This window comes from Eubalaena glacialis, chromosome 1 (assembly GCF_028564815.1).
Source record: "Eubalaena glacialis isolate mEubGla1 chromosome 1, mEubGla1.1.hap2.+ XY, whole genome shotgun sequence".
Classification (NCBI taxonomy): domain Eukaryota; kingdom Metazoa; phylum Chordata; class Mammalia; order Artiodactyla; family Balaenidae; genus Eubalaena; species Eubalaena glacialis.
Window position 1 is genome coordinate 32,399,994 of NC_083716.1, and position 22,225 is coordinate 32,422,218.

Consider the following 22,225-nt stretch of genomic DNA (forward strand, 5'->3'; position numbering starts at 1 on the left):
TTTTCACATGTGGTTCCATCAGCCTGGAATGTTCTTCTCCCAAAAAAGCTCCATGGCTAGCTCCTTCAGTTCACTTCAGGTCTTTTGCTGAAGCGTTAGCTTCTTGAGGGCTTTCCTTGATCTAAGGAAGGCTCTCCCTTATCTAAAATCACACCCGACCCCCACCCCCATACACACTCCTGTCCTCTCTTCCTACTTCACTTGTCATGGCGCATATCACTTTCTAACATACTAACGTTCTGTTCATTATCTGACTTCACCCACCAGAACGACCTCCTCTAGGAGGCCAGGGATTTTAGTGTATTTTGTTTACTGCTGTAATTCCAATGTCTAGTATAATGACTGATTCATAGCAGGTGCTCAATAAGTATTTATTGAGTAAACTAATGTAAGGGACAGCTTGAGGAGAAGCACTGGCCTCTTAGATGCAAATATTTCAGCAAAACTTTATCTAGCAATCCTTGAGACTGCTGGGACTTTACTGCTCCCATCCCGGCCTCAGCCACCACTGACCCCAGTAACACAGCAGGAAGTGTAATGCATAAAACTCACAGTCCCTCCCACAGCAGGATTTAAACACCGATGGCCCTATTAGGGCCCTATTAGGCCTCCAGTGTCAAAGCAGGATTCCAGTACCTGTAATTAAAGTAATTATCCCTTGAACTTGTAGTTTTAAACTATCCTGAGATAGCAAAGAAGTCTTCACAAGGAGGCGAAACCCAATCACACAATGTTCTTAAAGCTCCTTCCCAGGATTCCTATATGAAGGTCAAGAATCCTCAGACACTTGCTCTCTTACCACCTTCCTGATCTTTTGCTGCCCTCCCTTCTGGGCTTCCTCATACACCAAAAAAAGAGAAGGCATAAGAAGGATACGTATTCTCTTTTCTTATAAGTAACAACACCTCTTTATTTCCTAAGACATAAATTTCATTACTAAATCACATCTCAAATTAAAAAAATATATATGGAGCTAATGAAGAAGGTGTAAGAGGGGCAAGAGTGAGTGGGAAAAAACGCCTGCCAGCGATAAAGAGAAGGTGCTCTTTCAGGCTACAATAGCTATCGTGGTCTGCGTTTCCGCCACACTTCCATAGGAGCAGAGTACAAACTAGCATAGCACTTGAGGTTCTATCTTATTTGCCCCTTACTTCAGAAGTAAAGCAAGGCAGGCATTTTTATTGTCTGTTTTTATAGAACAATAAAGCAGGACTCAGTGCATAGATTACCCGCTCAAAGACAAACAGGATGGTCAGAACAGGTCTTCACACACCTGCCTGGGGCTCTTCTAGTCACACAAGGTTGCTTCTCTCCTGTCTCCATGAGGAATTTGTATGTATCTCTTAGATCTTTCCATGGCTCTCTGCTTCTTTTCAAGTTACCCTAAAAGGCTGCTCTGGTGCCCTATAGCAAAGGCTATAGATTCTACTCTTGCAGAAGTCTTAGAAACCTCCTCAGCCTGCAATTTTATCCTTCACTTCATTAATTGTTCAAACATTTCTCAACATTTTCTGAGTGAAGAGCACTGTGCTGGGCATTATGGATCTATATATACAGTCCCTGGAGCGATGAGGGGTCAGTGGAAAGAAATCAGGGGTGAAATTCAGTGAGGGATTCCACCTCAAACCTGGTTTAGGCTTTGTTAGGGTGTTCTGTCTCCTAGTAGCTCCTCCATCCCTTTGTCCCGTGAACTGCTCTGGTGTACGGCATTATGAGTTATTAATAAAACTAGGGATTCTGGCAAAATGCTGGCGTACTTCCCAAAGTGAACTTTTAGGGTTAAAAAGAGATGGGAAGTCTTTAACGTTCATTTGTAAACTGAAACAGTTGGGATATGCTTTAATAATGAGTTTGCTGTCAATTGAAGTAACTGCTGCATCAACAATGTACATCAACAGTGTACATTTACAGATGGTCAGTAACTAACTCTGAAAAGGAAGTCTGAATAGAACAGAAAACCCCTCACTGATCAGAAAGAGGTGATGAGTAAGCAGGTCTGTCCATCTGACTCTCTGGGAAGAGTATAGTACTGTGCATCCAGCAGACCAGTTTTCACAAAAGTAAATTCAAACATATTGATAAAACTATTTTGTCGTTGTTACCTTTTTCAGAAAATTGGCAGAATTAATCCTTTGTGCGGTAATAGAATTCATATCTGAAATGGACATATCCTTCTCTATCTGACTTTCATATTCCTATAAACAGAGAATTAAATTAGTTTCACTTCTTGAATGTAACAGAGTTTAGATATGATACACTGCAATAAAATATTAACTACTCATTTCAGTTCATGTGTAGGAGATATTGGCAACGTTCTGGAATTGAGAGGAGAGAATACTTCTTTTAGATTCTCCCACTGAGAATTAGCTAAGAACACATATTTTGTTTGCTTCTAGGAGGAGGTCCATTCATCTTTTAAAACTGAGTAATGATTGAGAAAAAATTTGCGATTGAGAAAATTATAAGAAAATGTAAAGACGATTGAGAACTATTCTTCATGCATGCATTTATCTGGTAATCACTAGAAACAAAAGAAATGGAAAGTGGTAGAGTATAAGGGTCAAGAGAGTGGGCTTTGGAGGCCATAGTCCTGGATTCAAGTTGGCCCTGCCATTTACTAACTTTGTGGTTTGGGAAAAAGTCGATTAACTACTGCAGACCTCAGTTTCCTCTTTTGTAATAATTATAATATTACTGTTATTAATACGTCACAGGATTGCTGTGAGATTTAACTGAGACAATATCTATAAAGTGCATGGCATACAGTAAGTAGTCAAAATATGCTGACCATAATCAATAACTTTAATTTAACATCCAGCAGTTGGTATAAGATTATTTGTCAGGATGCTTCATCTATATAATTTAGAATAAATTGCATCTGTTATATCTGCATTTGTGGGATATGTTCCTAACTGCACACTGAAATCATTTTACATTATAGAGAGCATTAAAGATGACACAAAAATTATGAAGTATCTCTTATCTTAAGTAGATAAATTATCTGAAAGTAATTTATTTGTTTTTCTAATTATCCACAAGAAATCTTGAAATTAATCCTGTTGACAAGTAACAACTTTTTACCTAAGGATATATTATATTACTATTTCATATCACTTCATTTATTTTAAAAGTATTAATTTATAGGAGTTACTTAAATACTCTGGATATTTTTATTAATTAATATATAATTTGCAAATATCTTTTCCTAATCTGTGGGGTTTAAATTTTAATATTATCAAGTTTATTAACCTATTTCTTTATAATTTATACTTTTTGTGTTTTGTTTAAGAAATACTTTCCTGCCCAAGTTTAAGATATACATTTAAAGTTTTGCATTTCATGTGTAATCTTCATTACACATGGTATTTATTTCTTTTGTGAGGTCTGAATCTAATTTTACACCATTCAAAAATGTTTTATAATTCTCTCCATTAAGTTTTTGCACATGTTTTGTTCAATATAGTCCTATGAATCTAAGAGTTTTTATTGCTATTGCAGGGTGTATCTTTGTTAAGTTACATTCTTAGTGGGTTTTTGTTGGTGTATAGAATGCTATTTATTTTTTGTTTTTAATTTTTCCTCAAGTTTTTCAAACATACAGAAAATTAGAAAGAATGTTAAAATCTATGAACCTACCTTTTAGATTAAGTAATTAATATTTTGCCATATTTGCTTAATCTGTTTCTTTTGTTTTCTTTTTTTTGGCTAAAATATCTCAAAGTATAAATTACAGACACCATGACACTTCATTCCTAAATAAGTACTTCAGCATGAATCTCCAAAAACTAAGGACACAACCACAGTGCCATAATCACAGACAACAAAACTAACAATTTTCCAATATATCTACTATTCAATTATCAATATTACATAATAGTCCAATATCCAAATTTCACCAATTGCTGTTTTTTCACCATATATATATATTGTATATCTCCATATATATATAATATATATATTCTTTTCAGATTTTTTTCCCATTATAGGTTATTACAAGATATGGATAAAGTTCACTGTGCTATAGAGTACGACCTTGTTGTTTATTTATTCTATATATAGTAGTTTGTATCTGCTAATCCCAAACTCCTAATTTATCCCTCCCCCAACCCCTTTCCCCTTTGGTAATCATAAATTTGTTTTCTATGTCTATGAGTCTGTTTCTGTTTTGTAAATAAGTTCATTTGTATCATTTTTTTACATTCCACATATAAGTGGTATCATATGATTTTTTTTCTTTCATCTTATTTTATTGAGAACAAGCTTTATATGAGACAGCCAAATGATGGCTTTACAAAATTCTAGAAAATTGCTACTGATTCCAGCCTGGAAATTCCTAGCAAACCTAATACCATCAAGGGATGTATGTGTATGAGCACATAATTGCACAGCTCTCTTTTTAAGACTTTGTAATGCATTTCCTAAATTGAAGGTGATATCATATGGTATTTGTCTTTCTCTTTCTGACTTACTTCACTTAGTATAATAATCTCTAGGTCCATCTATGTTGCTGTAAATGGCATTATTTCATTCTTTTTATGGCTGAGTAATATTCCATTGTATACATGTACCACATCTTCTTTATCCATTCATCTGTCAATGGACACTCAAGCTGCTTCCATGTCTTGGCTATTGTAAATGGTGCTGCTATGAGCATTGCGGTGCATGTATCTTTTCGAATTAGAGTTTTCTCTCGATGTATGCCCAGGAGTGAGATTGCTGGATCACATGGTAACTCTATTTTTAGTTTTTAAAGACCCTCCATACTGTTCTCCATAGTGACTACACCAATTTACATTCCCACCAACAGTGTAGGAGGGTTCCCTTTTCTCCACACCCTCTCCAGCATTTATTTAATTTGTAGACTTTTTGATGATGCCCATTCTGCCTAGTGTGAGGAGGTAACTCACTGTAGTTTTGATTTGCATTTTTCTAATAATTAACAATATTGAGCATCTTTTCATGTGCCTGTTGGCCATCTGTATGTCTTTGGAGAAATGTCTATTTAGGTCTAAAAATGATGACTTTTTAAAGAGATCAAAATGCAACAGAGAGAAACAGTTTTACTTGCTAGCCAGTTGGCCCACATTCCAAATTTGTCTGATTGTTTCTTTGCGGTGCCATTTAACTTGTTCCTTTATTCCTCATATTTCTTGTAAACAAATTAGAGGAGGAGGAGGAGCGGGAAGAGGAGGAAGCGGGGAGGAGGACGAGGTGGGGGGAGTAAGAGGGAGGGAGGAGGAGGAGGAGGGGGACAGGCTGAAGACGTCTCCGGGCATGTGGGATCTTAGCTCCCCGACCAGGGATGGAACCCGCACCCTCTGCATTGGAAGGCGAAGTCTTAACCACTGGACCACCAGGGAAGTCCCTTGGGCATTTAAAAGGAGCATATTTTTTCCTTTCTTAAGTCTGTTAATGTGGTAAATTATATTAATAGATTCCTTAATTAGATTAGCTTAGCTCTGTTATCTGGAAATAAACCTTACTAGATTATGGTGTATAATTATATATTTATACATAATATATTGCTTTTTGATTTGTTAAAATTTTATTAGTAATTTCACATCTATGCTCATAAGTGAAATTGACCTAAAATGATCATTTTTTGCTTTCTTTGCCCAATTTTGGCATGAAGGTCATCAACCTCAGAAAATGAGTTGGGTTGCTTTCCCTCTTTTTGTGTTCTCTGAATAGTTTGTATAAGATAAGGAAAGTTAGCAAAGCCCCTAGTTTCAGAAGCAGAAACGATTCCTTTTTTATGATGTTATATCCTCAATTATGCTGAGCATTGTGCTTTGCCCATAGTAGTTTATGGAACTGTAAAATTGAATTCAATCATTGAGAGAAGCAGGAGGAAACTGAATAACTTTTCAGCCATTCTAAGCCAAGGCCTTCCCACTGCAGTTTACTAACTGAAATTCCTAAGGTCTCAAAATAGATGAATCACAATTAAAAGTTGAGCAATGCTTTCCAAAGCCAAATATCAATTGGTCTGTTTGTGAATACATATATTTCTACTCACCCATGTTTGTGAAAATAATGAATAATCTGCAAATCCTATGACTATAATAGTCATATGTGCTAACCGGTGGTGCCATGATATTATCATTGAAAAATCATTAATTTGCATTTCCTCTTTCACCTCTGAGCCACACCAAAAGAGATTCTCAGACAATCCACTTGGTTCAGCCATGACTGTCTTCCCACTATTACTTGAGTTTTAAATGTAATGAGTCCTGTATAGTTTTGTTTGTGTCTCTTCTATATTAGGGTATAACAGCTAAAGGATGGCTGAGTGGCAACAACAAGAAAAAAACATAAACCTTTTTATAAGTAACTTTTACTATTTTTAATATTAAGTGGCTTGCTGCTATTTCCCTTCAGTCCAGAATCAAATGAAAACAAATATCAAAAAGTTTATCCGTTTTTTATCAATTGATAATAATTCACCAGAGTTAAATTAATAAACCTGCTGTAACAATTTTAGTATAAGGCATTCACTCTTTCTGACTCATAAGATGTATAAACCTCAATATCCTTCATCAGCATCTGCTATCTTTAAGCTGGCTGACATCACCCTACAGTGGTAATTCTACTACACAGGCATTTTCTTCAGAGATGGAACACTGGTTTCTTTCTTCTTGAACCATCTCTTTGCAAGCACAAGTGTTAGGATTAGTACAATTGTTTTTTTCTACAGGAATTAGCTCTTATAATTCCATTCTTTTAAGCCTAGTGGAGTGCTGGTAAATGTTTAACAGCCAGTTCTCTGGGAGTGGGAGGGGAAGCCCCAATTTGCAGCATTTGCTGATTTATGGTGTAGACATTCTCCCAGCAATACATTTAAAGCAACCAATATGAAATCACTGAAGGTGGAGCTGGGAAGAGATGCACACAACAGGCTCTTACCAGCTGGTGCCAGCAGGCTCCAGCACGCCATCACTACACAGCATAAGATGAACTTTTCTTTCTTTCTTTTTTCCCCACATTTCAAAGTTTCTGACATTGAGATGTGCTTTATAATCAAGTGTAAGTTTAACGTGGTAGTGTTTCTCTCCCTTATCCCCGAAAGTTGCTATTAAATTGGTGATACATTTTACGATAAAAACCACAATATTTACGTAAATTTATAACATACTTAAAGGAGTCTGGTTGTGAAAGAGGTTGTTGGGACAACTAAGTTGCAAAGTTAAGCTAAGGACTTTCTGAAATTTGGGAGAGCTATACATTTTTAATGCCTAAAGAAAAGGGGATCCCAAAAAAATCAAGAAAGAAAAATTCCCATGAAACAAGCTCGACTTAATTGTGAAAGAGAAAGTATTATCAACATGGACATGACCGTTGCCTATCCATGTCCAACATGTTGCCTAATATGTCCAACAAAACATATTGTTTCAAACAACTGACTATAACAACAAAAAAAAAGAGACTCACAGATATAAAGAACAAACTAGTGGTTACAAGTGGGGAGAGGGAAGTGGGGAAGGGCAATATAGGGGTAGAAGATTAAGAGGTACAAACCATCAAATATAAAATAAGCTACAAGGATATGTTGTACAACACAGGGAATATAGCCAATATTTTATAAATAACTATAAATGGAGTATAACCTTTAAAAGTTGTGAATCACTATATTGTACCCCTGTAAAACATATATAAATATTGTTCATCAACTATACTTCAATTAAAAAAAAATTTTAAGAGGGGAAAATTGTTCTCTACAGATTATCAGTTTAAAAAAAATTAAGATAGATTTAAAGCAGCAAAACATTAACTTATCATAGAATAAACTATATTCAAATAGAAACCAAGTACCTGGAAGAGTAAATCTGGAATCTCTCTGTCATAGAGGGGCATTTGCTGCAGAAGGAAAACATCTAATTGACCTGCATTTCTAAGTTGCAATAGCTGGAAACGTTTACTCTTTTTCATTTCCTCTTCAGAAACAAAGTTAAATTCATCTTGCAACTGTTTGAGACGAAAATACTTTGGAATATCCTGTTCTTTATGTTTCATGTACTATAAAACACAAATAATGTAAAGTCTTTACTTAAAATATTAATTTTTTAAAATTCAAGAATTATTTCAAAACAGTTTTTCCCCCTAACTGTGAGATATGAGAGTTGCAATAGAAATAGGAAATGGAGCAACTGAATCTGTACAGAAAATCTGAAAAAAAAATGCAGAATCCGGCCTATGCAGTTTCTCAGCCTTTTCCTGGTCATGATTTATACAGAAAATGAAAACATGTGTACTGCACAGTGGGTTAAAAGATGAGAGTTTTTGTGTCTAGTTGCCCTATGAGTCAACAGAGGATCAATATTTCTATACACGTGTAATCAATTCAGCACATCAGTTGAGAAGCTCTGATCTGAAGAAACTTAATTGCAATAATCTATGCATGCACTGCTTTATTCAATAAATGCAAATGTGAGTACATGGTACATGCAAGGAAAAGTGCTAGCTGCCATAAGAGAGACAAAGATTTACTAGTTGTAGTTCCACAAGGAAAGATAAAGCACATGGACGAATAACTAAGGTAAAAGGCAGAATGATATTAGAGGCATAAGAGTTTATAAAATGAAAAAAAGTTAACAGGAGGGCAAGGAAAGAAAAGCCCATATCTAACTGTGGTTGCCAAGGAAGGACTTACCAGACTTGCAGGGTGGGTAAGACAGCTGCTATAGGTGCCCTTCTAAACAGAGGGAATGACATGAATAAAGGTATGAAGAAAGCCTGTTTGGAGCACACAGAGCAGTTCAGTTGGCTGTAAGGAGGAGTAGGAGAAGTGAATAGATAATAGAGTCTTTGAGGGAAGGAGTGTGTCTATAAATCATCTTTAAAATCCTCAGCATTTAATAATATGGCTGGCATTCAGTAGGTGTACAATAGAAGTCAGCCTGGATGCAAGATGCACCAAGCAAGGGCTGCTAAATAGTGGCAGAGTACCAATCATCAGGCCTAAAGTAGTAATTATTTCAGTTGCTGAATTTCTAACTGCCTTACAATACTATAAACTGGCTGAAAACTCTATCTGTCCTCAGATTTACTTTTAATGCCTCGAAAAATACACTGCAAACTGTGGAGGAGTATAAGAGTGTAGAGCTTAAGAAATAAAATATATTTACAGTACAGATATTTGCTATAACTTACCATAACAAATTCCATTAAATCAGAATATTCTGGATTATTTGGGTCAATTCTGACCTCATTTGCCCATTCAAAAAGCTTCTGTGCATTAATAAGCCATGGAATTCCAGGAACACCTCTTGCATCTATATTCCTTAACACACTAACATAAAGAAAAATATTTTGTGAATTTGTATATAATATGCAGGTGATAAATCTGTTATATGGGGTAAAACCTACCCATTCCAGGTATTTAAAGATAAACTTATCCTGTGTTTAAGGATAAAATAGAAGGTTTAGATGTGATATCTTTCCTGGTTCTTCTCACTTTCTAACTGTATCATAGCTTTTTGATAAATGTCTACCCCTCCCTTAAGAGACAAGTAAGCTTCTTAAGGGTAAAGTCTGTAAATATTCATCTTTGCTATCTAAAGTCCACAATATAAAAAAGAATCTTTAGGCTATATCTTTACAGTTGAAACATAATATAGAGTATGTAATACAATTAACTGGGAAGTATGGGCCAGAAGAATATCTTTGGTCATATGAGGCCATCTTCAGAAGTTAAGAAAGCTATAAAAGATAGGCTAGACTCATAATGCATCCTTAGTGACCTCAACTATAGGCTAAGTGCAGAAGGAATTCAACCCTTAACAGTAAGGGTTTATTTTCAGCCATCAATTATCCCAGTTATTTAATCTCTCTCTTCATAGATAATTTGTTTCATCATGTAGAATTAGGGCAATTTGGACTAGAAGATTTCTAAGATCCTTTCTGTAAAGTACTCAAGAAAAATTCCAGTCCATAAACTAGGATTCCAGAAATACACTTCTGACTCAGATTCAATAATGTCAACCCAAACATGGACATACATTTTACACTGTCTACTTTCCATCAGTATCTATTCATATTTTTATGATGAATCTTTGGAAGCTATTGCTAACAAAGCCAATGCTTGGTATGATAGGATGTTAAGCAAAATTACAAATAGGTAAAGTTTGAGTATTCTTCCTTTCTTTAATTCCTATGTCTGCCCTCATATTTAAACTGTTTTAAAGTCTTTGTCATAAAAGATATCTAGGGCCTGACACCCTTAACACCATCATGTAACAAATTTTCCTTCTCATGGGAAGATTCTTAGCCCAGGTTCCCTAGAGAACAAAGGCTGAGGTACAGTTTAAATGTCAATGAATAGATTAGGGAGAGAAACTTATCCCATTACAGCCTAAAAAAATTAGGTTGTAATTGTATTTCAAGGTAGTCTCCAGATTTCTGCCTCAGGGGAAGTAATAAAGACCACAGAACATCTCCTGCCCTTGCTATAATGATTCCCCCAGCTGGCCCTACAGGTGTTTAGCTGTGGGCTACGGCAAAATTCCTCAGTCATCTGCACCCCCTCCTTCACAACCAAATGCTAAGCAAGTAATATAATTCAGTGATATTAAGTATACCCACAGTATTGTACAACCACCATAACTACATACTTCCAGAATTTTTCATCATTCCAAACAGAAATTCTGTACCATTAAACAATAACTCTCCATTCCTCCCTCCCCTCAGCCCCTGGCTTTGTCTCTATGAATTAAGCAAAAAATTTTAACGTTACCAGGGAGAAAAGACAATCTACAAAATACTAACGTTTAGACTGATGGCAGACTTTTAAACAGCTATGATAAATCCCAGAAGATAATGCAACTATAGCTTCAAATAGGGAAAATAAATATCAGCCTCAAATTTTATGCCCATCTAAACAATTATTCAAGAAGGAGGAAAACATAAATACATTTTCAGATATACAAAGACTAAACAAGCTTGCTAGCCATGAAAACTGAATCATTAAAGGAGCAACTTTCAGCAAGTAAATCCAGAATGAAAGTTGTGGGAGGTAAGAAATGAGGGCAAACATAAAAGTCAATTAACCACGTCAGAAAATAATTAACTAGTGAGTGTAAGAAAAACTGTTTTATGTTTTAAAAATGTATTAAACAAAAACTCCAGACAACATGGGATTGGAGAGGTGTGCCTAATGTTATACTGAAGCATTCTAAGATCTTCTTTTCGTTCACTTCTTTGTCTCTGGCTCTGTCAGTAGTTGATGAATAAATGAATGAATGAGTGAGTGAAACAGTGAATGAGCATACTTTCTTTCTGCTCTCCTTTGGCTCCATGCTCTGACTCTCACAAGTCAATCTTGCCTTGTGGAGCACCCATCCCGTTCCTAGAACCACTGCTCCTCACCAGTCCTTGGGCTCCCACAACTGTAGAGGAGGAGAGTTCTGTAACTTCCCTCTCTGATCTCAGAGGCCCCAACTGTAAAGTTTTACTTCTAGTTCACTTTAGAAAGGACTCTGAACTTTGAAAACCTCTCCTGCAATTCATTCCCTGTTGAAACCTGTCATCTGTTCCAATCTTGCAGAATTACTCTCAATCTTTTATAAACTTGAGTTCCCAACTAACTGGAACTGTTAAGTGCAGCATCACAGAAGCCATGAGACAAGAGACTTCAAGAAGCAAAATGAGGAGGACGGGCCAATGAATATGTCCAGAAGGTCCCTGGTAGCCTTCAGGAACTGAGTTGGGTTAAGGATGACATGTGTGAATTAAGAGTGGAGGCAATGTATGCAGACCAGTAGACCACCCATATGAGGACTCGGGCGGGAAAAACAACCAGAAAGAGTTTTCAGGGTTTAATCAAACGCTTGGATTTTTCTTTGTTTCAAAGCACAGGCTTCTTGGATACAAAAGACTTATAGCATAGGAAATGGAAAAGTTGAAGAAAAGATAAGAAAAGGATAGAAATATGTCAGCAGAATCCTAATGGAGATGAAGGAAAGTTCCAAATTACTTGTATAAAAGCTAGCTTTAGAGTGAGGAGAACAAACATCTGAGTCCAAGAAAAAGGCAAAGAATAGTATGATGAGGAAAAGATGAAAAATAGCTGTAGTGGGGACTGTGCTAGGGAAATACTAAGAAACACAAGAAAATAATGGTCCAGTGTATTAAAAGCTTATTCACTAGTTTCAAAATGAATTACCCTTATTAATTGTCCATTTTTCTCCTAAAACACCCTGCACAGCCTACCTCACTATCAACATCCTACACCAGGGTTATAATTTATTATGTTTGTTACAATAAAAGAATTGCACTTTTTATAATCCATGAACCTATGCTGACCCATCATTATCACTCAAAGTCCATGATTTACATTAGGGTTTACTCTTGGTGTCTTACATTATATGGATTTTGGCAAATATGTAATGACATGTATCCACAATTATAGTATCATACAGAGTAGTTTCACTGCCCTAAAAATCCTGTGTGCTCTGCCTATTCATCCCTCTCTCTTCCTAACCCCTGGCAACCACTGACATTTTTTACTGTCTCCATAGTTCTGCCTTTCCCATAATGTCATATAGTTGGATATAGCCATGTTTTTTTTAAAACATATGTGTTTAGATGGGGAGGGGAAAGGCTATCTTCTTGTTATCATCATTCACTAATTTTTAAATGATGGGATCTTTTGGTCCTTTATATTTACCATTTTACTCAAACATAGCACAATAGGTAAGCCAGCATTATCATCGTTTTTATAGAATTTTACTTTACTTCTAGTAATCCTGTTTGTGGATGTGGTCTAGCAGTTAATCCCAATTCCTCTAGGAAGTCCTGGGATACAGATGAAATTTCTATGTCTGGCAATTTCTTCCAGCAAATTGATAATGCAAAAAATGATTCTTTCATAATCCAGAATGATTGGGAGATATAAAGGTCCCAGAAATAAAATCTTTCAGTCTTGGCCTTTGCCTACAATTTAAGGACTGTGGAACTGCCTCTCTCATCATCCATGTGGCTCTAATCCTAAGCATTGAAGCATACATTCTCTTACATACAAAGATACTTATTGTCTTAGTAGAGTGATAATAAATAAAATATATAAATATTTTACATATTTATAAATACAAATAAAAAATAAAGCAACATCCAAGTAAACTAAACTGTTCCTACTGTTTCTAGAGTTTTCCCTTTTGTAGGTCTTGTGTGATGCTTTGCTGAGGACTGGCATTATTTTTCAAGCATAAACGTTTATTACCTGCAGCAAGCAGATCTTAATGACTGTGACATAGGTGTCAGAGGAACACCATTTTCATCTAAGGCCCATGATAGAGAATAGCTTAGTTTTCCTGAAGTCAAAAGACAAAGTTCTTCAGTTCCGTTTCCCTCAAGAAGAAAGGGCACATCTATTTATAAAAGGCATTAAAAACAAATGAATATTTGAGCACATTACAGTTTTTTTTCTAGACTTTTACTTGTGGAACCTCAGGAACACAAAGTTTATGTTGACCACAGGCTCTAATCTTAGAGCTCTCCCTCACCTCACATCTAAGATCCCTCAAGGTAGACTGCTTCAAACAGACTACAAAAGAGAGAGGAACATATTTATCTGAACACAGAAGTTTTTAACCATTCTTTCTGGGAGTGGCTGACAGCAAGAAAAAAATATTGGCAGCAGAAAAAGAGTTACTGTTTTTCTCCTTTCCTACATTCTTGAGTGTTCCCCCTCTCCTCATCTTCTTTCTGTCTCCAGAGAGCTTAACGATACTCCTTGAAACTTCTGCCAAGTTCCTAGTGCTCCCTAAATTTTTCACTCTTAAGTCTTTTCTCCTGGGTCTCCACAACCCTATTTTCTGCTTCATCTGGACTCTGTCTAAGCAGACTACATTCCTCCCTAATTTTCTGTTCTCCCCTGGTTCCTTTGCCTACTTATTTTCTTCTCTCTCCTCCTTGCTCACTCATTCATACGCCCTTTCTTTTTACCAGCTGGATGCAGCAATTGCAAAACCCCTAGGAAGGTGAAAGAGAAGGGAGCTGGGGGAGAAGAGGGGAGAGGGGAGAATGCTGTAAGACAGCATTCTGGCAGACATGCTAACTTAAATTTAATTGCAGGAGGAGTAAAATCAATTGAACAACAATAAACAAAAACATCACTTCTTCTTTCCTCTCTCCTTTACCTCTTCCTTTCTCTCTCTTTCTCTTCCTCCCTCCCCTATTCAGTTCAAAGATGAATCAACCTGTACCTGGAGCATCTTCAAGATTTACTAAAGGAGAGGCAGAGGCAGAGCAGCCTACCCATTCAGGAGTGGAGCTCACATTCCAGAGAGCATAGCGCCCTTGTCTCATATGTCCTAGGTAAAGCAAAGGGGCTAATCCCGAATTTTAGATATCCCAAAGATCTGATTCAAGTCAAAGTTTTAAAAATTAGTTTAATGTCTGGAAGAAGAACTTAATTCATTTTTAACCTAATACTGTAAATATAGGATTCTTTATTCATACAAACGACCCAGGGTCATTTAGGATATGGAACTCATGAAGAAAATAGGAGGGAAGAAACATTTTTAATAAACTTACTGCTTCCTACTTCTCCATATGCAGGTATGACCAGCTTATCAGAGCTAAATTCTACATATTCCGAAACAGTTTTGCTTTTTAGCTCTGTGTTTTTAGGTAAGGGTAAATATAGTTTTGCCAATAAGCTTGTCCTTTTACTTATTTCATAAACCTAAATATAAAAGAAATGGTTGATAAATCACTGAAAGTACAAAATAGAAAAAGAACTAAAATAAAGATCATCACTAACATAATGCTTTTAAAAATACTAGAATGTAAAATAGGTATAGCTCTATAGCATTTGATCCACATGATTGTGAGAAAAGTAGATAATCCTATGTGTTTAAAAGTATAATGCCTTTTACTGGTTTCAAAGAAAATCAATTGAATAAAAGGATTACAAATACAGTTCTGTGAATATAGTACATATAACACAATACCCGAATAACTTACTTTTGTGTAGCACTTTTAAAATTCTTTATCTCATTTAAACCTGATAAAAATTATAGGAAATAGGTATTATTCTTCCCATTTTGTAAACGAAGAAGTGGAGTCTCTATATGAAACTATATTAAATTTTATTAAAAGTGATAGAAACCCAGGTGAAGTGCTTAAGAAAAGGGGAGATTTGTTGGCTCATGGAATCCAAGGACAGGTTAAACAAGCTATGGGGCAGGGAAGGGAGGAAAAGTCCCAGAAGGAGTAAGGGAGGTGCTGAGTAGACTGTCCCATAGATGTCCACTGGGTACTAACCCAGGTCTTCTGATTCTGTATGCTGTGCTTTCTACTATAATTCCATCAGTGCCATAACTACAAACCTAAATTTTTTTCAATAGAAAAATCTCATTTTGACTTATACTGTGTTATCAGTGTTTGGGGAAACAGTGATATGTGTTCTAAGAAGAAGGAAATCAAGGGGGGGTAAATGCCCCGTGAAAGATAAAAAAGAATGTACCAATCAAAAGGATAGTTGATTAACCAAGAAAGCAGGGGAAAAGGAAAGACAAAGAGGCAAATATTTTTCTGGTCATCTAAATACTGTCCCTGTAAGAGTGAATTTAACCCAACACATTGGTCCCTTTGACAAAGGCATCCCTAATACAGAAAGGTTTGTAGGGGTTATAGCTAATGGACTTAAAGTATTTAGGTCTGTGAAAAAATTTTCTTACTGTAAATTAGTAAATTGACTAACTGAAGTGAGACAATGAACTGATAAATATATTCAAATATTGAATTGGCATTCTGATTTTACACATCGTCCTTGTAAATTTATTTAGGGTATGTAGATGCATTCTCATGGAACTGTTAAATCCAGTTTCTGAGGCTGCAGAGCTGAAGGCCAGATCCTGGATGGTAGCAAATGTAAAGGTAGAGAATTCTACCTGGAATCTCCCCAGAGACAGACTTGTCTCCCAATGGAAGCTATCAACACCACTGTGTGGCTGAGATGGAGTGTGAAGAATGAAAATAGGCATTATAAGTGGAGAAACTAGAATATTCAAAACTCTAAGTAGGAAATTGCAAGAATGTATGGAAAAAACAAGCAGTTCAGTTTGGCTGAAGTGAAGAAAGAGTAAAGAAGAATAGTAAGAAGAAAATTAGAAATGTAGGTTAGAATCTGTTAGTCTAGGGCATATAGATTTATTTAGCAAGTTTTGCACTGCTAATGGTGCGATTTATCCCTAGATAGATTCCTTTCTTTCCCTGCCTCTTGTTTTGTTAAGATCATGTGCTAATTCATGGGATGATGAGGGATTCAAAATACACACTTATCTACTTTGGGAGGGGGCAGATTTTAAACTTCAAGTGGTTGGATTATTATATCACAATTTATTTTAGGTAAAATAGTAGGAAAGTGTAGTCAGTATATTTTTTAAATAGAAATTTCAACAGAGGTACATTTTAAGATGATAGTAACTTGACAGCTCAGATGAACAAAATGAATACAGCTTTTCATCAGGGATAGCACAAAATTATTTTAGGCATTGAAAAATAACTCTGATTTAGATTTGTAATAATAATCTTCTCCCCACACCTCAAACTCCACCCCCACACTCACATACACAAATCTTTTTATCTTTACTTTTATTTATTTTTATTTTTTTGTTGGGGTATAGTTGTTTTACAATGTTGTATTAGTTTCTACTGTACAGTGAAGTGGAGTTCCCTGTGCTATACAGCGGGTTCTCATTAGTTAACAAATCTTTATTCCCTCCTAACTTTTCTTTCAGCTCTAGGTGCAAGTTTAACCCTTATACTAACCATCAAGACTTCTTGCCTAAACTCCTTTACTGTCTCTAATTTTTCTCCATCATCCTATTTTCTTCTTCTTTTAGTGAAGGGATTCTTATGGTGGGGTGTTTGGGCAGGAATCAGGGGTCTGCTGTATGTGTGTTCTTTCATCAGATTCTTAAAGGGATCCAAAATTTTTTAAAAAGATGAACAAATATATCAAGAGACTGAAATCACCAAGTCAAGGTTGGGGCAATTTGGAGAAATCATTCAACACTTACAATAGCTATACTACTCATAGTTTAAACAACCCTCTTCCACCTCACTAACAAATGAATAATAATGCTGCACATCTAGGGTTGGCAAGAATTTTAGCAGGAAAGAAGTATTTAGAACAACTACAAATCAAATAATTTGGTACTTACAGCTATTAATAAAAGACTATTGATGAATTATAAATATATTATTTATAAATATCTTGTCTACCCATATAGATCAGTCATCTCAATATAAAAGAACTTACTTATCACATATAACAGTAGCTAACAAGAAATTTAAAATTATGTATGTCATAAAATAAGATACAAAATTAAATGACAATGGCATACCTCCAAGCAAATTGTTTCAGGCCAATATATTAACTGAATATTGAAAATTTGTTGAAACATGACTTTAAAATCAAACTGTAGGGGAGATACTGAAGTGCAAGAAACCTGTTTATTGTTGTATAATATTTTAATAAAATATTTAAGCTTCTGAATTTTGGCTCTCCTCTTTTGTTCGTGCCTAAAAATTAAATAAACCTTTAATGGACCCTTGAAAAGCAAACCAGATATAAAATATTATTCTTTTCAAAATGTACCTCAACATGTTAAAATATGATCATTTTAGAGTACAAATAACATTTGAGCCCAATAACATTTGCCTATATGTGGATAAAAGCCTTTCCTACTCGTCAAATGTTTTTTTAAAAAGGCATTTACTCAAAAATACAAAAAGAACTAAAATTAAGGTACCATAAATCATTCAGCTATTTTACTAAATTATAACTTAAAGAGATTATAGCACTTACCCATTATAAGATGTCTTATGAGAGGAGAAAGCTGAGGGACTTAGGAATGGGGGTGGGGAGCTTGAAACGAGAATTCAAAAATATTTTCTAACTTTTAAAAGACACACACACACTCACACACACCATGTTTTCAATAACCTCAAGGAGGTGGCTCTAAGTCAATAGGCTTGCTGTGTCCTCTTAAAGGTCTTTGTGAATCTCTTTAGGCTTTAGGTTGCATACCTTTTTTCCCCCAGGACATTGTTTCTCTGAACCCAAAGACAGGGAAGCCAGAGAGTTTACTTTCCTGGGGTTGCTATGAAAACACTTTTTGGGGAAGAAATTAATCCACTCAATGATATGAGACTACCAAAGAGAGTCTTCAGTCCATCCATTCATTTGTTCACTCAACCAACATTTACTGAATATCTTCTCAGCTGCAAGGCAACTGACCTTATGATATTTAAGACTTGATCCTGCTTTTCAGAAGGTAGAAGACTAGTTGGAAGATAAGCCATAGGTTGAAAAATAAAATCCCCTTCTGTTCTCCATCCTAATCATCCTGTAGGCCAGTATCTCCCTGCCCCCATATCTGCTCATCTTCTCTGTAACCTTCTCAGAGGATTATGGGACAAAAGATTACTTATTCTTCCTGTCTCCCTGTAGGTCTTTTTTGACCTTCCTCCCAATTACCTTTAAAGAAATAGTTTCATAAAATAAGTCCTCTGAAAGTAGTTTAAATAATGAGCTTATGAACTGATTATGAAAATTTGTTAATTCGGGATTATATTTATCCTCATGAAATCTTGCCTTTTTCTTCACCTGTAAACTCTTTTTAATTTTTCTTTAATCCCTGTACTCCTTTCACCTCTATCCTTGACATCAGTATATTATTGTTTTCTAGAGAATCAATTCTTATTCAACTAGACATTTTAAATGGATAATGACAGCAATGCCACATGACAACAATAGCTTTGAAAAGATATAAAGCATTATATTGCCTTTTGCCTTGACCTCCACTAAGTTTTAGCCCAGGCTTTCCAGCACAAATATCTTCCTCCTTCTCTTTCTCCTTTTTACTTCCAACTTCCATTTTATGGCTATTCTCTTGTCCTCATTTAGATGGTCCTTTTGCATGGGTGTCTTACATAATAAATCATCTTGGGCCCTTTTTGGAAGTAGGTGTAGAACAAATAAAACATTGCTTCACTGCTGCACTTCTCTAGTCAGAAAGAAGGTAATGATAATTGTGCCTTTGTGTTTGCTACTCTTTATGTTCATTTAAAAGTTTAACCACCTATTCATTCATTTAATGAAGATTAGTATTTATTGGGCACACACTACCTTCCAACACCATGCTAAATGATGCACATTCACAGTACTCAGAGATGAATCTGTACCAAGTGTTCCATGGGACAGAGATGTTGGAAAGTTGTACCTAGTTCAGTGCTCTAAGTTGCTACATCCTCTTTAAGGGAGATGAGATCCAAAGGCTTAGAGATGGGAGAAATGGGGATCGGCATGACATCTGTTTATGCATGGATGTCCTAGGAGTAGGGAGAAAACCTTAAAGCTCAAGGAAGAAGTCACAACTGAGAAGGAAAGAAGCTTGCATTGTCAAAGTAGAAAATTGTCCAGAGGGCCCTTTCTATACCAAACACTTTCTATGAAAGCCAGGAGGTCCTTCAACAAGCAAGGGTGACCATATAACCTTATTTTTCACAGTGGGTTTATATTCCACCTCTCTATACCTGAACAAAAATTACTACCATAGCAAAACAAAAAACAATCATCAAACTAAACTGGGTTATGCCCCACCTCAGTCATGAATTAGAAGTGTGACCCCCATCTCTAAGATGAAGATAATACCATAGAGCTATGGTGGCAATTAAATGTGCAAATATATTTTTTAAACTCAGCATGCTAAGTGCCTGGTATATGGTACTCACTCAAGAAATCTAACGTTATTAAAAAAACAATACAATTACTAGACAATATATAATGAAGAAATAATCCTTTAAAAATGCTTACAGTGAACATCTAGATAAGTTTGTTAATTCTGCTGTGAAAGAAAGTTGTGGCATCAAGGTAATTGGATTTATTCTTTCAATATCTATTTCTTCAAATTCTGAAGCTAAATATGAGAAGCTCTAGAAACAGAAAAATAAATATATAATTTATAATGTAAGTTCATTGCTTAGGACAATTATTCTTAAAATTAAACTTTCTTTCTTATATTTGCCATTTTCTTGGGTAACTGTTACAAATACCAAGATTTCCTATTCTACCAAACAAATATTATAACTAGTTAAGATGAGTTGAATGTTATTTTGCAATATAAATACCTCCTGTTTCTCCCCATTCTTAAATGCTTTTCCTTCAGTTTTCTTCTGAGTCTCAGACATTTTTGACAATTCTTCTTGTTTTTGTTCATCACATTTGTTCATTTTCATCCTAATTAATAATAAATAGAATTATTTAAAGCAGAAATAATGGATTTGAGAGTTGTTAGAGATCTTGCCAACACACACACATACACCACAATTTCTTACATAAAATAATTTTACATCCCAAGGAAATCATCAGTATGATACACACACATATATATGTATATACATAAAACTTCATAAACTTGTTCTTAGTTTTCACAGATTTCTCCCTACTTAGTGTCTTCAGCCTTTTCTAAGGACATCAAGAAACCTCTCTGGTGAGAATAAGTAACCAAGGGGGATGGAAGATATAAATTTAAGGGCACATGCCATGTTTCCTCTCATTTTGCTTCCTCTCATATTTTTAAAAAAATTTTTGGCCGTGCCACATGGCATGCAGGATCTTAGTTCCCCGACCAGGGATCGAACCCGTGCCCCCTGTAGTAGAAGCATGGAGTCTTAACCTCTGGACTGCCAGGGAAGTCCCTCTCATATTTTTTAAGCTGTGAGAACATGAGCATGTGTAAGGGCAGGACACTATAGGAATATTAAGTGGTAAATCTCAGTTATACTCCTTGGGGTTTATGCATAAACAGTAAGCAGTTCATGACATTACTACTACCACTACTACAACTACCACCACCACCACCACCACTAACAACAACGACAACTACTACTATTACAACTAATACCACCACCACTAACAACAACGACAACTACTACTACTACTATCACTACTACAACTAGTACCACCACCACCACTAACAACAATGACAACTACTACCACTACTGCTATCACTACAACTACCACCACCACCACCACTAACAACGACAACTACTACTACTACTACTATCACTACTACAACTAGTACCACCACCACTAACGACAACTACTACTACAACTAGTACCACCACCACCACTAACAACAATGACAACTACTACTACTACTATCACTACTACAACTAATACCACCACCACTAACAACGACAACTACTACTACTATCACTACTACAACTAGTACCACCACCACCACTAACAACAATGACAACTACTACCACTACTGCTATCACTACAACTACCACCACCACCACCACTAACAACAACAACTACTACTACTACTATCACTACTACAACTAGTACCACCACCACTAACGACAACTACTACTACAACTAGTACCACCACCACCACTAACAACAATGACAACTACTACCACTACTACTATCACTACTACAACTACCACCAACAACAACAACGATGACAACTACTACTACTATTATCACTACTGCAACTACCACCACCACCGACAACTACTACTACTACCACTACTACAACTAGTACCACCACCACCACCACCACTACCACTAACAACTACTACTACTACCACCACTACTAGTAGTAGAAGTAGCAGCAGCAGCTAACTTTTACATTGTACTTACTAACCACATGCCAGGCAATATTCTAAGTACTTTACACATATTAACTCATTTAATTCTCACAGCAACCCTATGAAGTAGGTATTACTATTATTCCTCTTCTATTAGTAGTCCAGCAAAACCCCAGTTCTCTGGAACCCTTTCAGAAAATGATTGGTCTGGGAGTTGACTTTATTCTTTTCAGTTCAAAGTTCAGTTTTTTATTTTTAATCTTTTAAAAAGGAGATTCTTTGATAAGTATTATATGCTCTGTTGGGAATAGAAAATGGTGCAGCTGCTTTGGAAAACAGTTTGGCAGTTCCTCAAAATGTTAAGCACTGAGTTACCATATGCTCCGGCAATTCCATTCCTAGGTATATACCCAAGAAAAATAAAAACTATATCTACACATATGAGGAGTGACTTCTAATAGGAAGATAGTTCTACTGTGGGGGGGGTGCCTAAAATGTTATAAAATGTTAATTGTGGTGATGCTTGCACAATGCTGTGAACATACTAAAAACCATTGAACTGTACACTTTAAATGGATGAACTGTATGGTATGTGAATTATATCTCATTATCATTG

At 35.8% G+C, this 22,225-nt stretch overlaps 1 protein-coding gene across 1 annotated transcript in view; it reads right to left on the reverse strand.

Moving 5' to 3' along the window:
* Positions 1 to 22,225, reverse strand: part of CC2D2B (coiled-coil and C2 domain containing 2B) — a 95,788-nt gene that overhangs the window by 41,725 nt on the left and 31,838 nt on the right. The window contains 8 exon segments of the mRNA XM_061194873.1: positions 2,103 to 2,195; positions 7,813 to 8,016; positions 9,151 to 9,289; positions 13,217 to 13,364; positions 14,533 to 14,683; positions 17,352 to 17,529; positions 19,826 to 19,944; positions 20,140 to 20,248. Of these exon segments, the coding sequence (XP_061050856.1) occupies positions 2,103 to 2,195; positions 7,813 to 8,016; positions 9,151 to 9,289; positions 13,217 to 13,364; positions 14,533 to 14,683; positions 17,352 to 17,529; positions 19,826 to 19,944; positions 20,140 to 20,248 (1,141 nt within the window).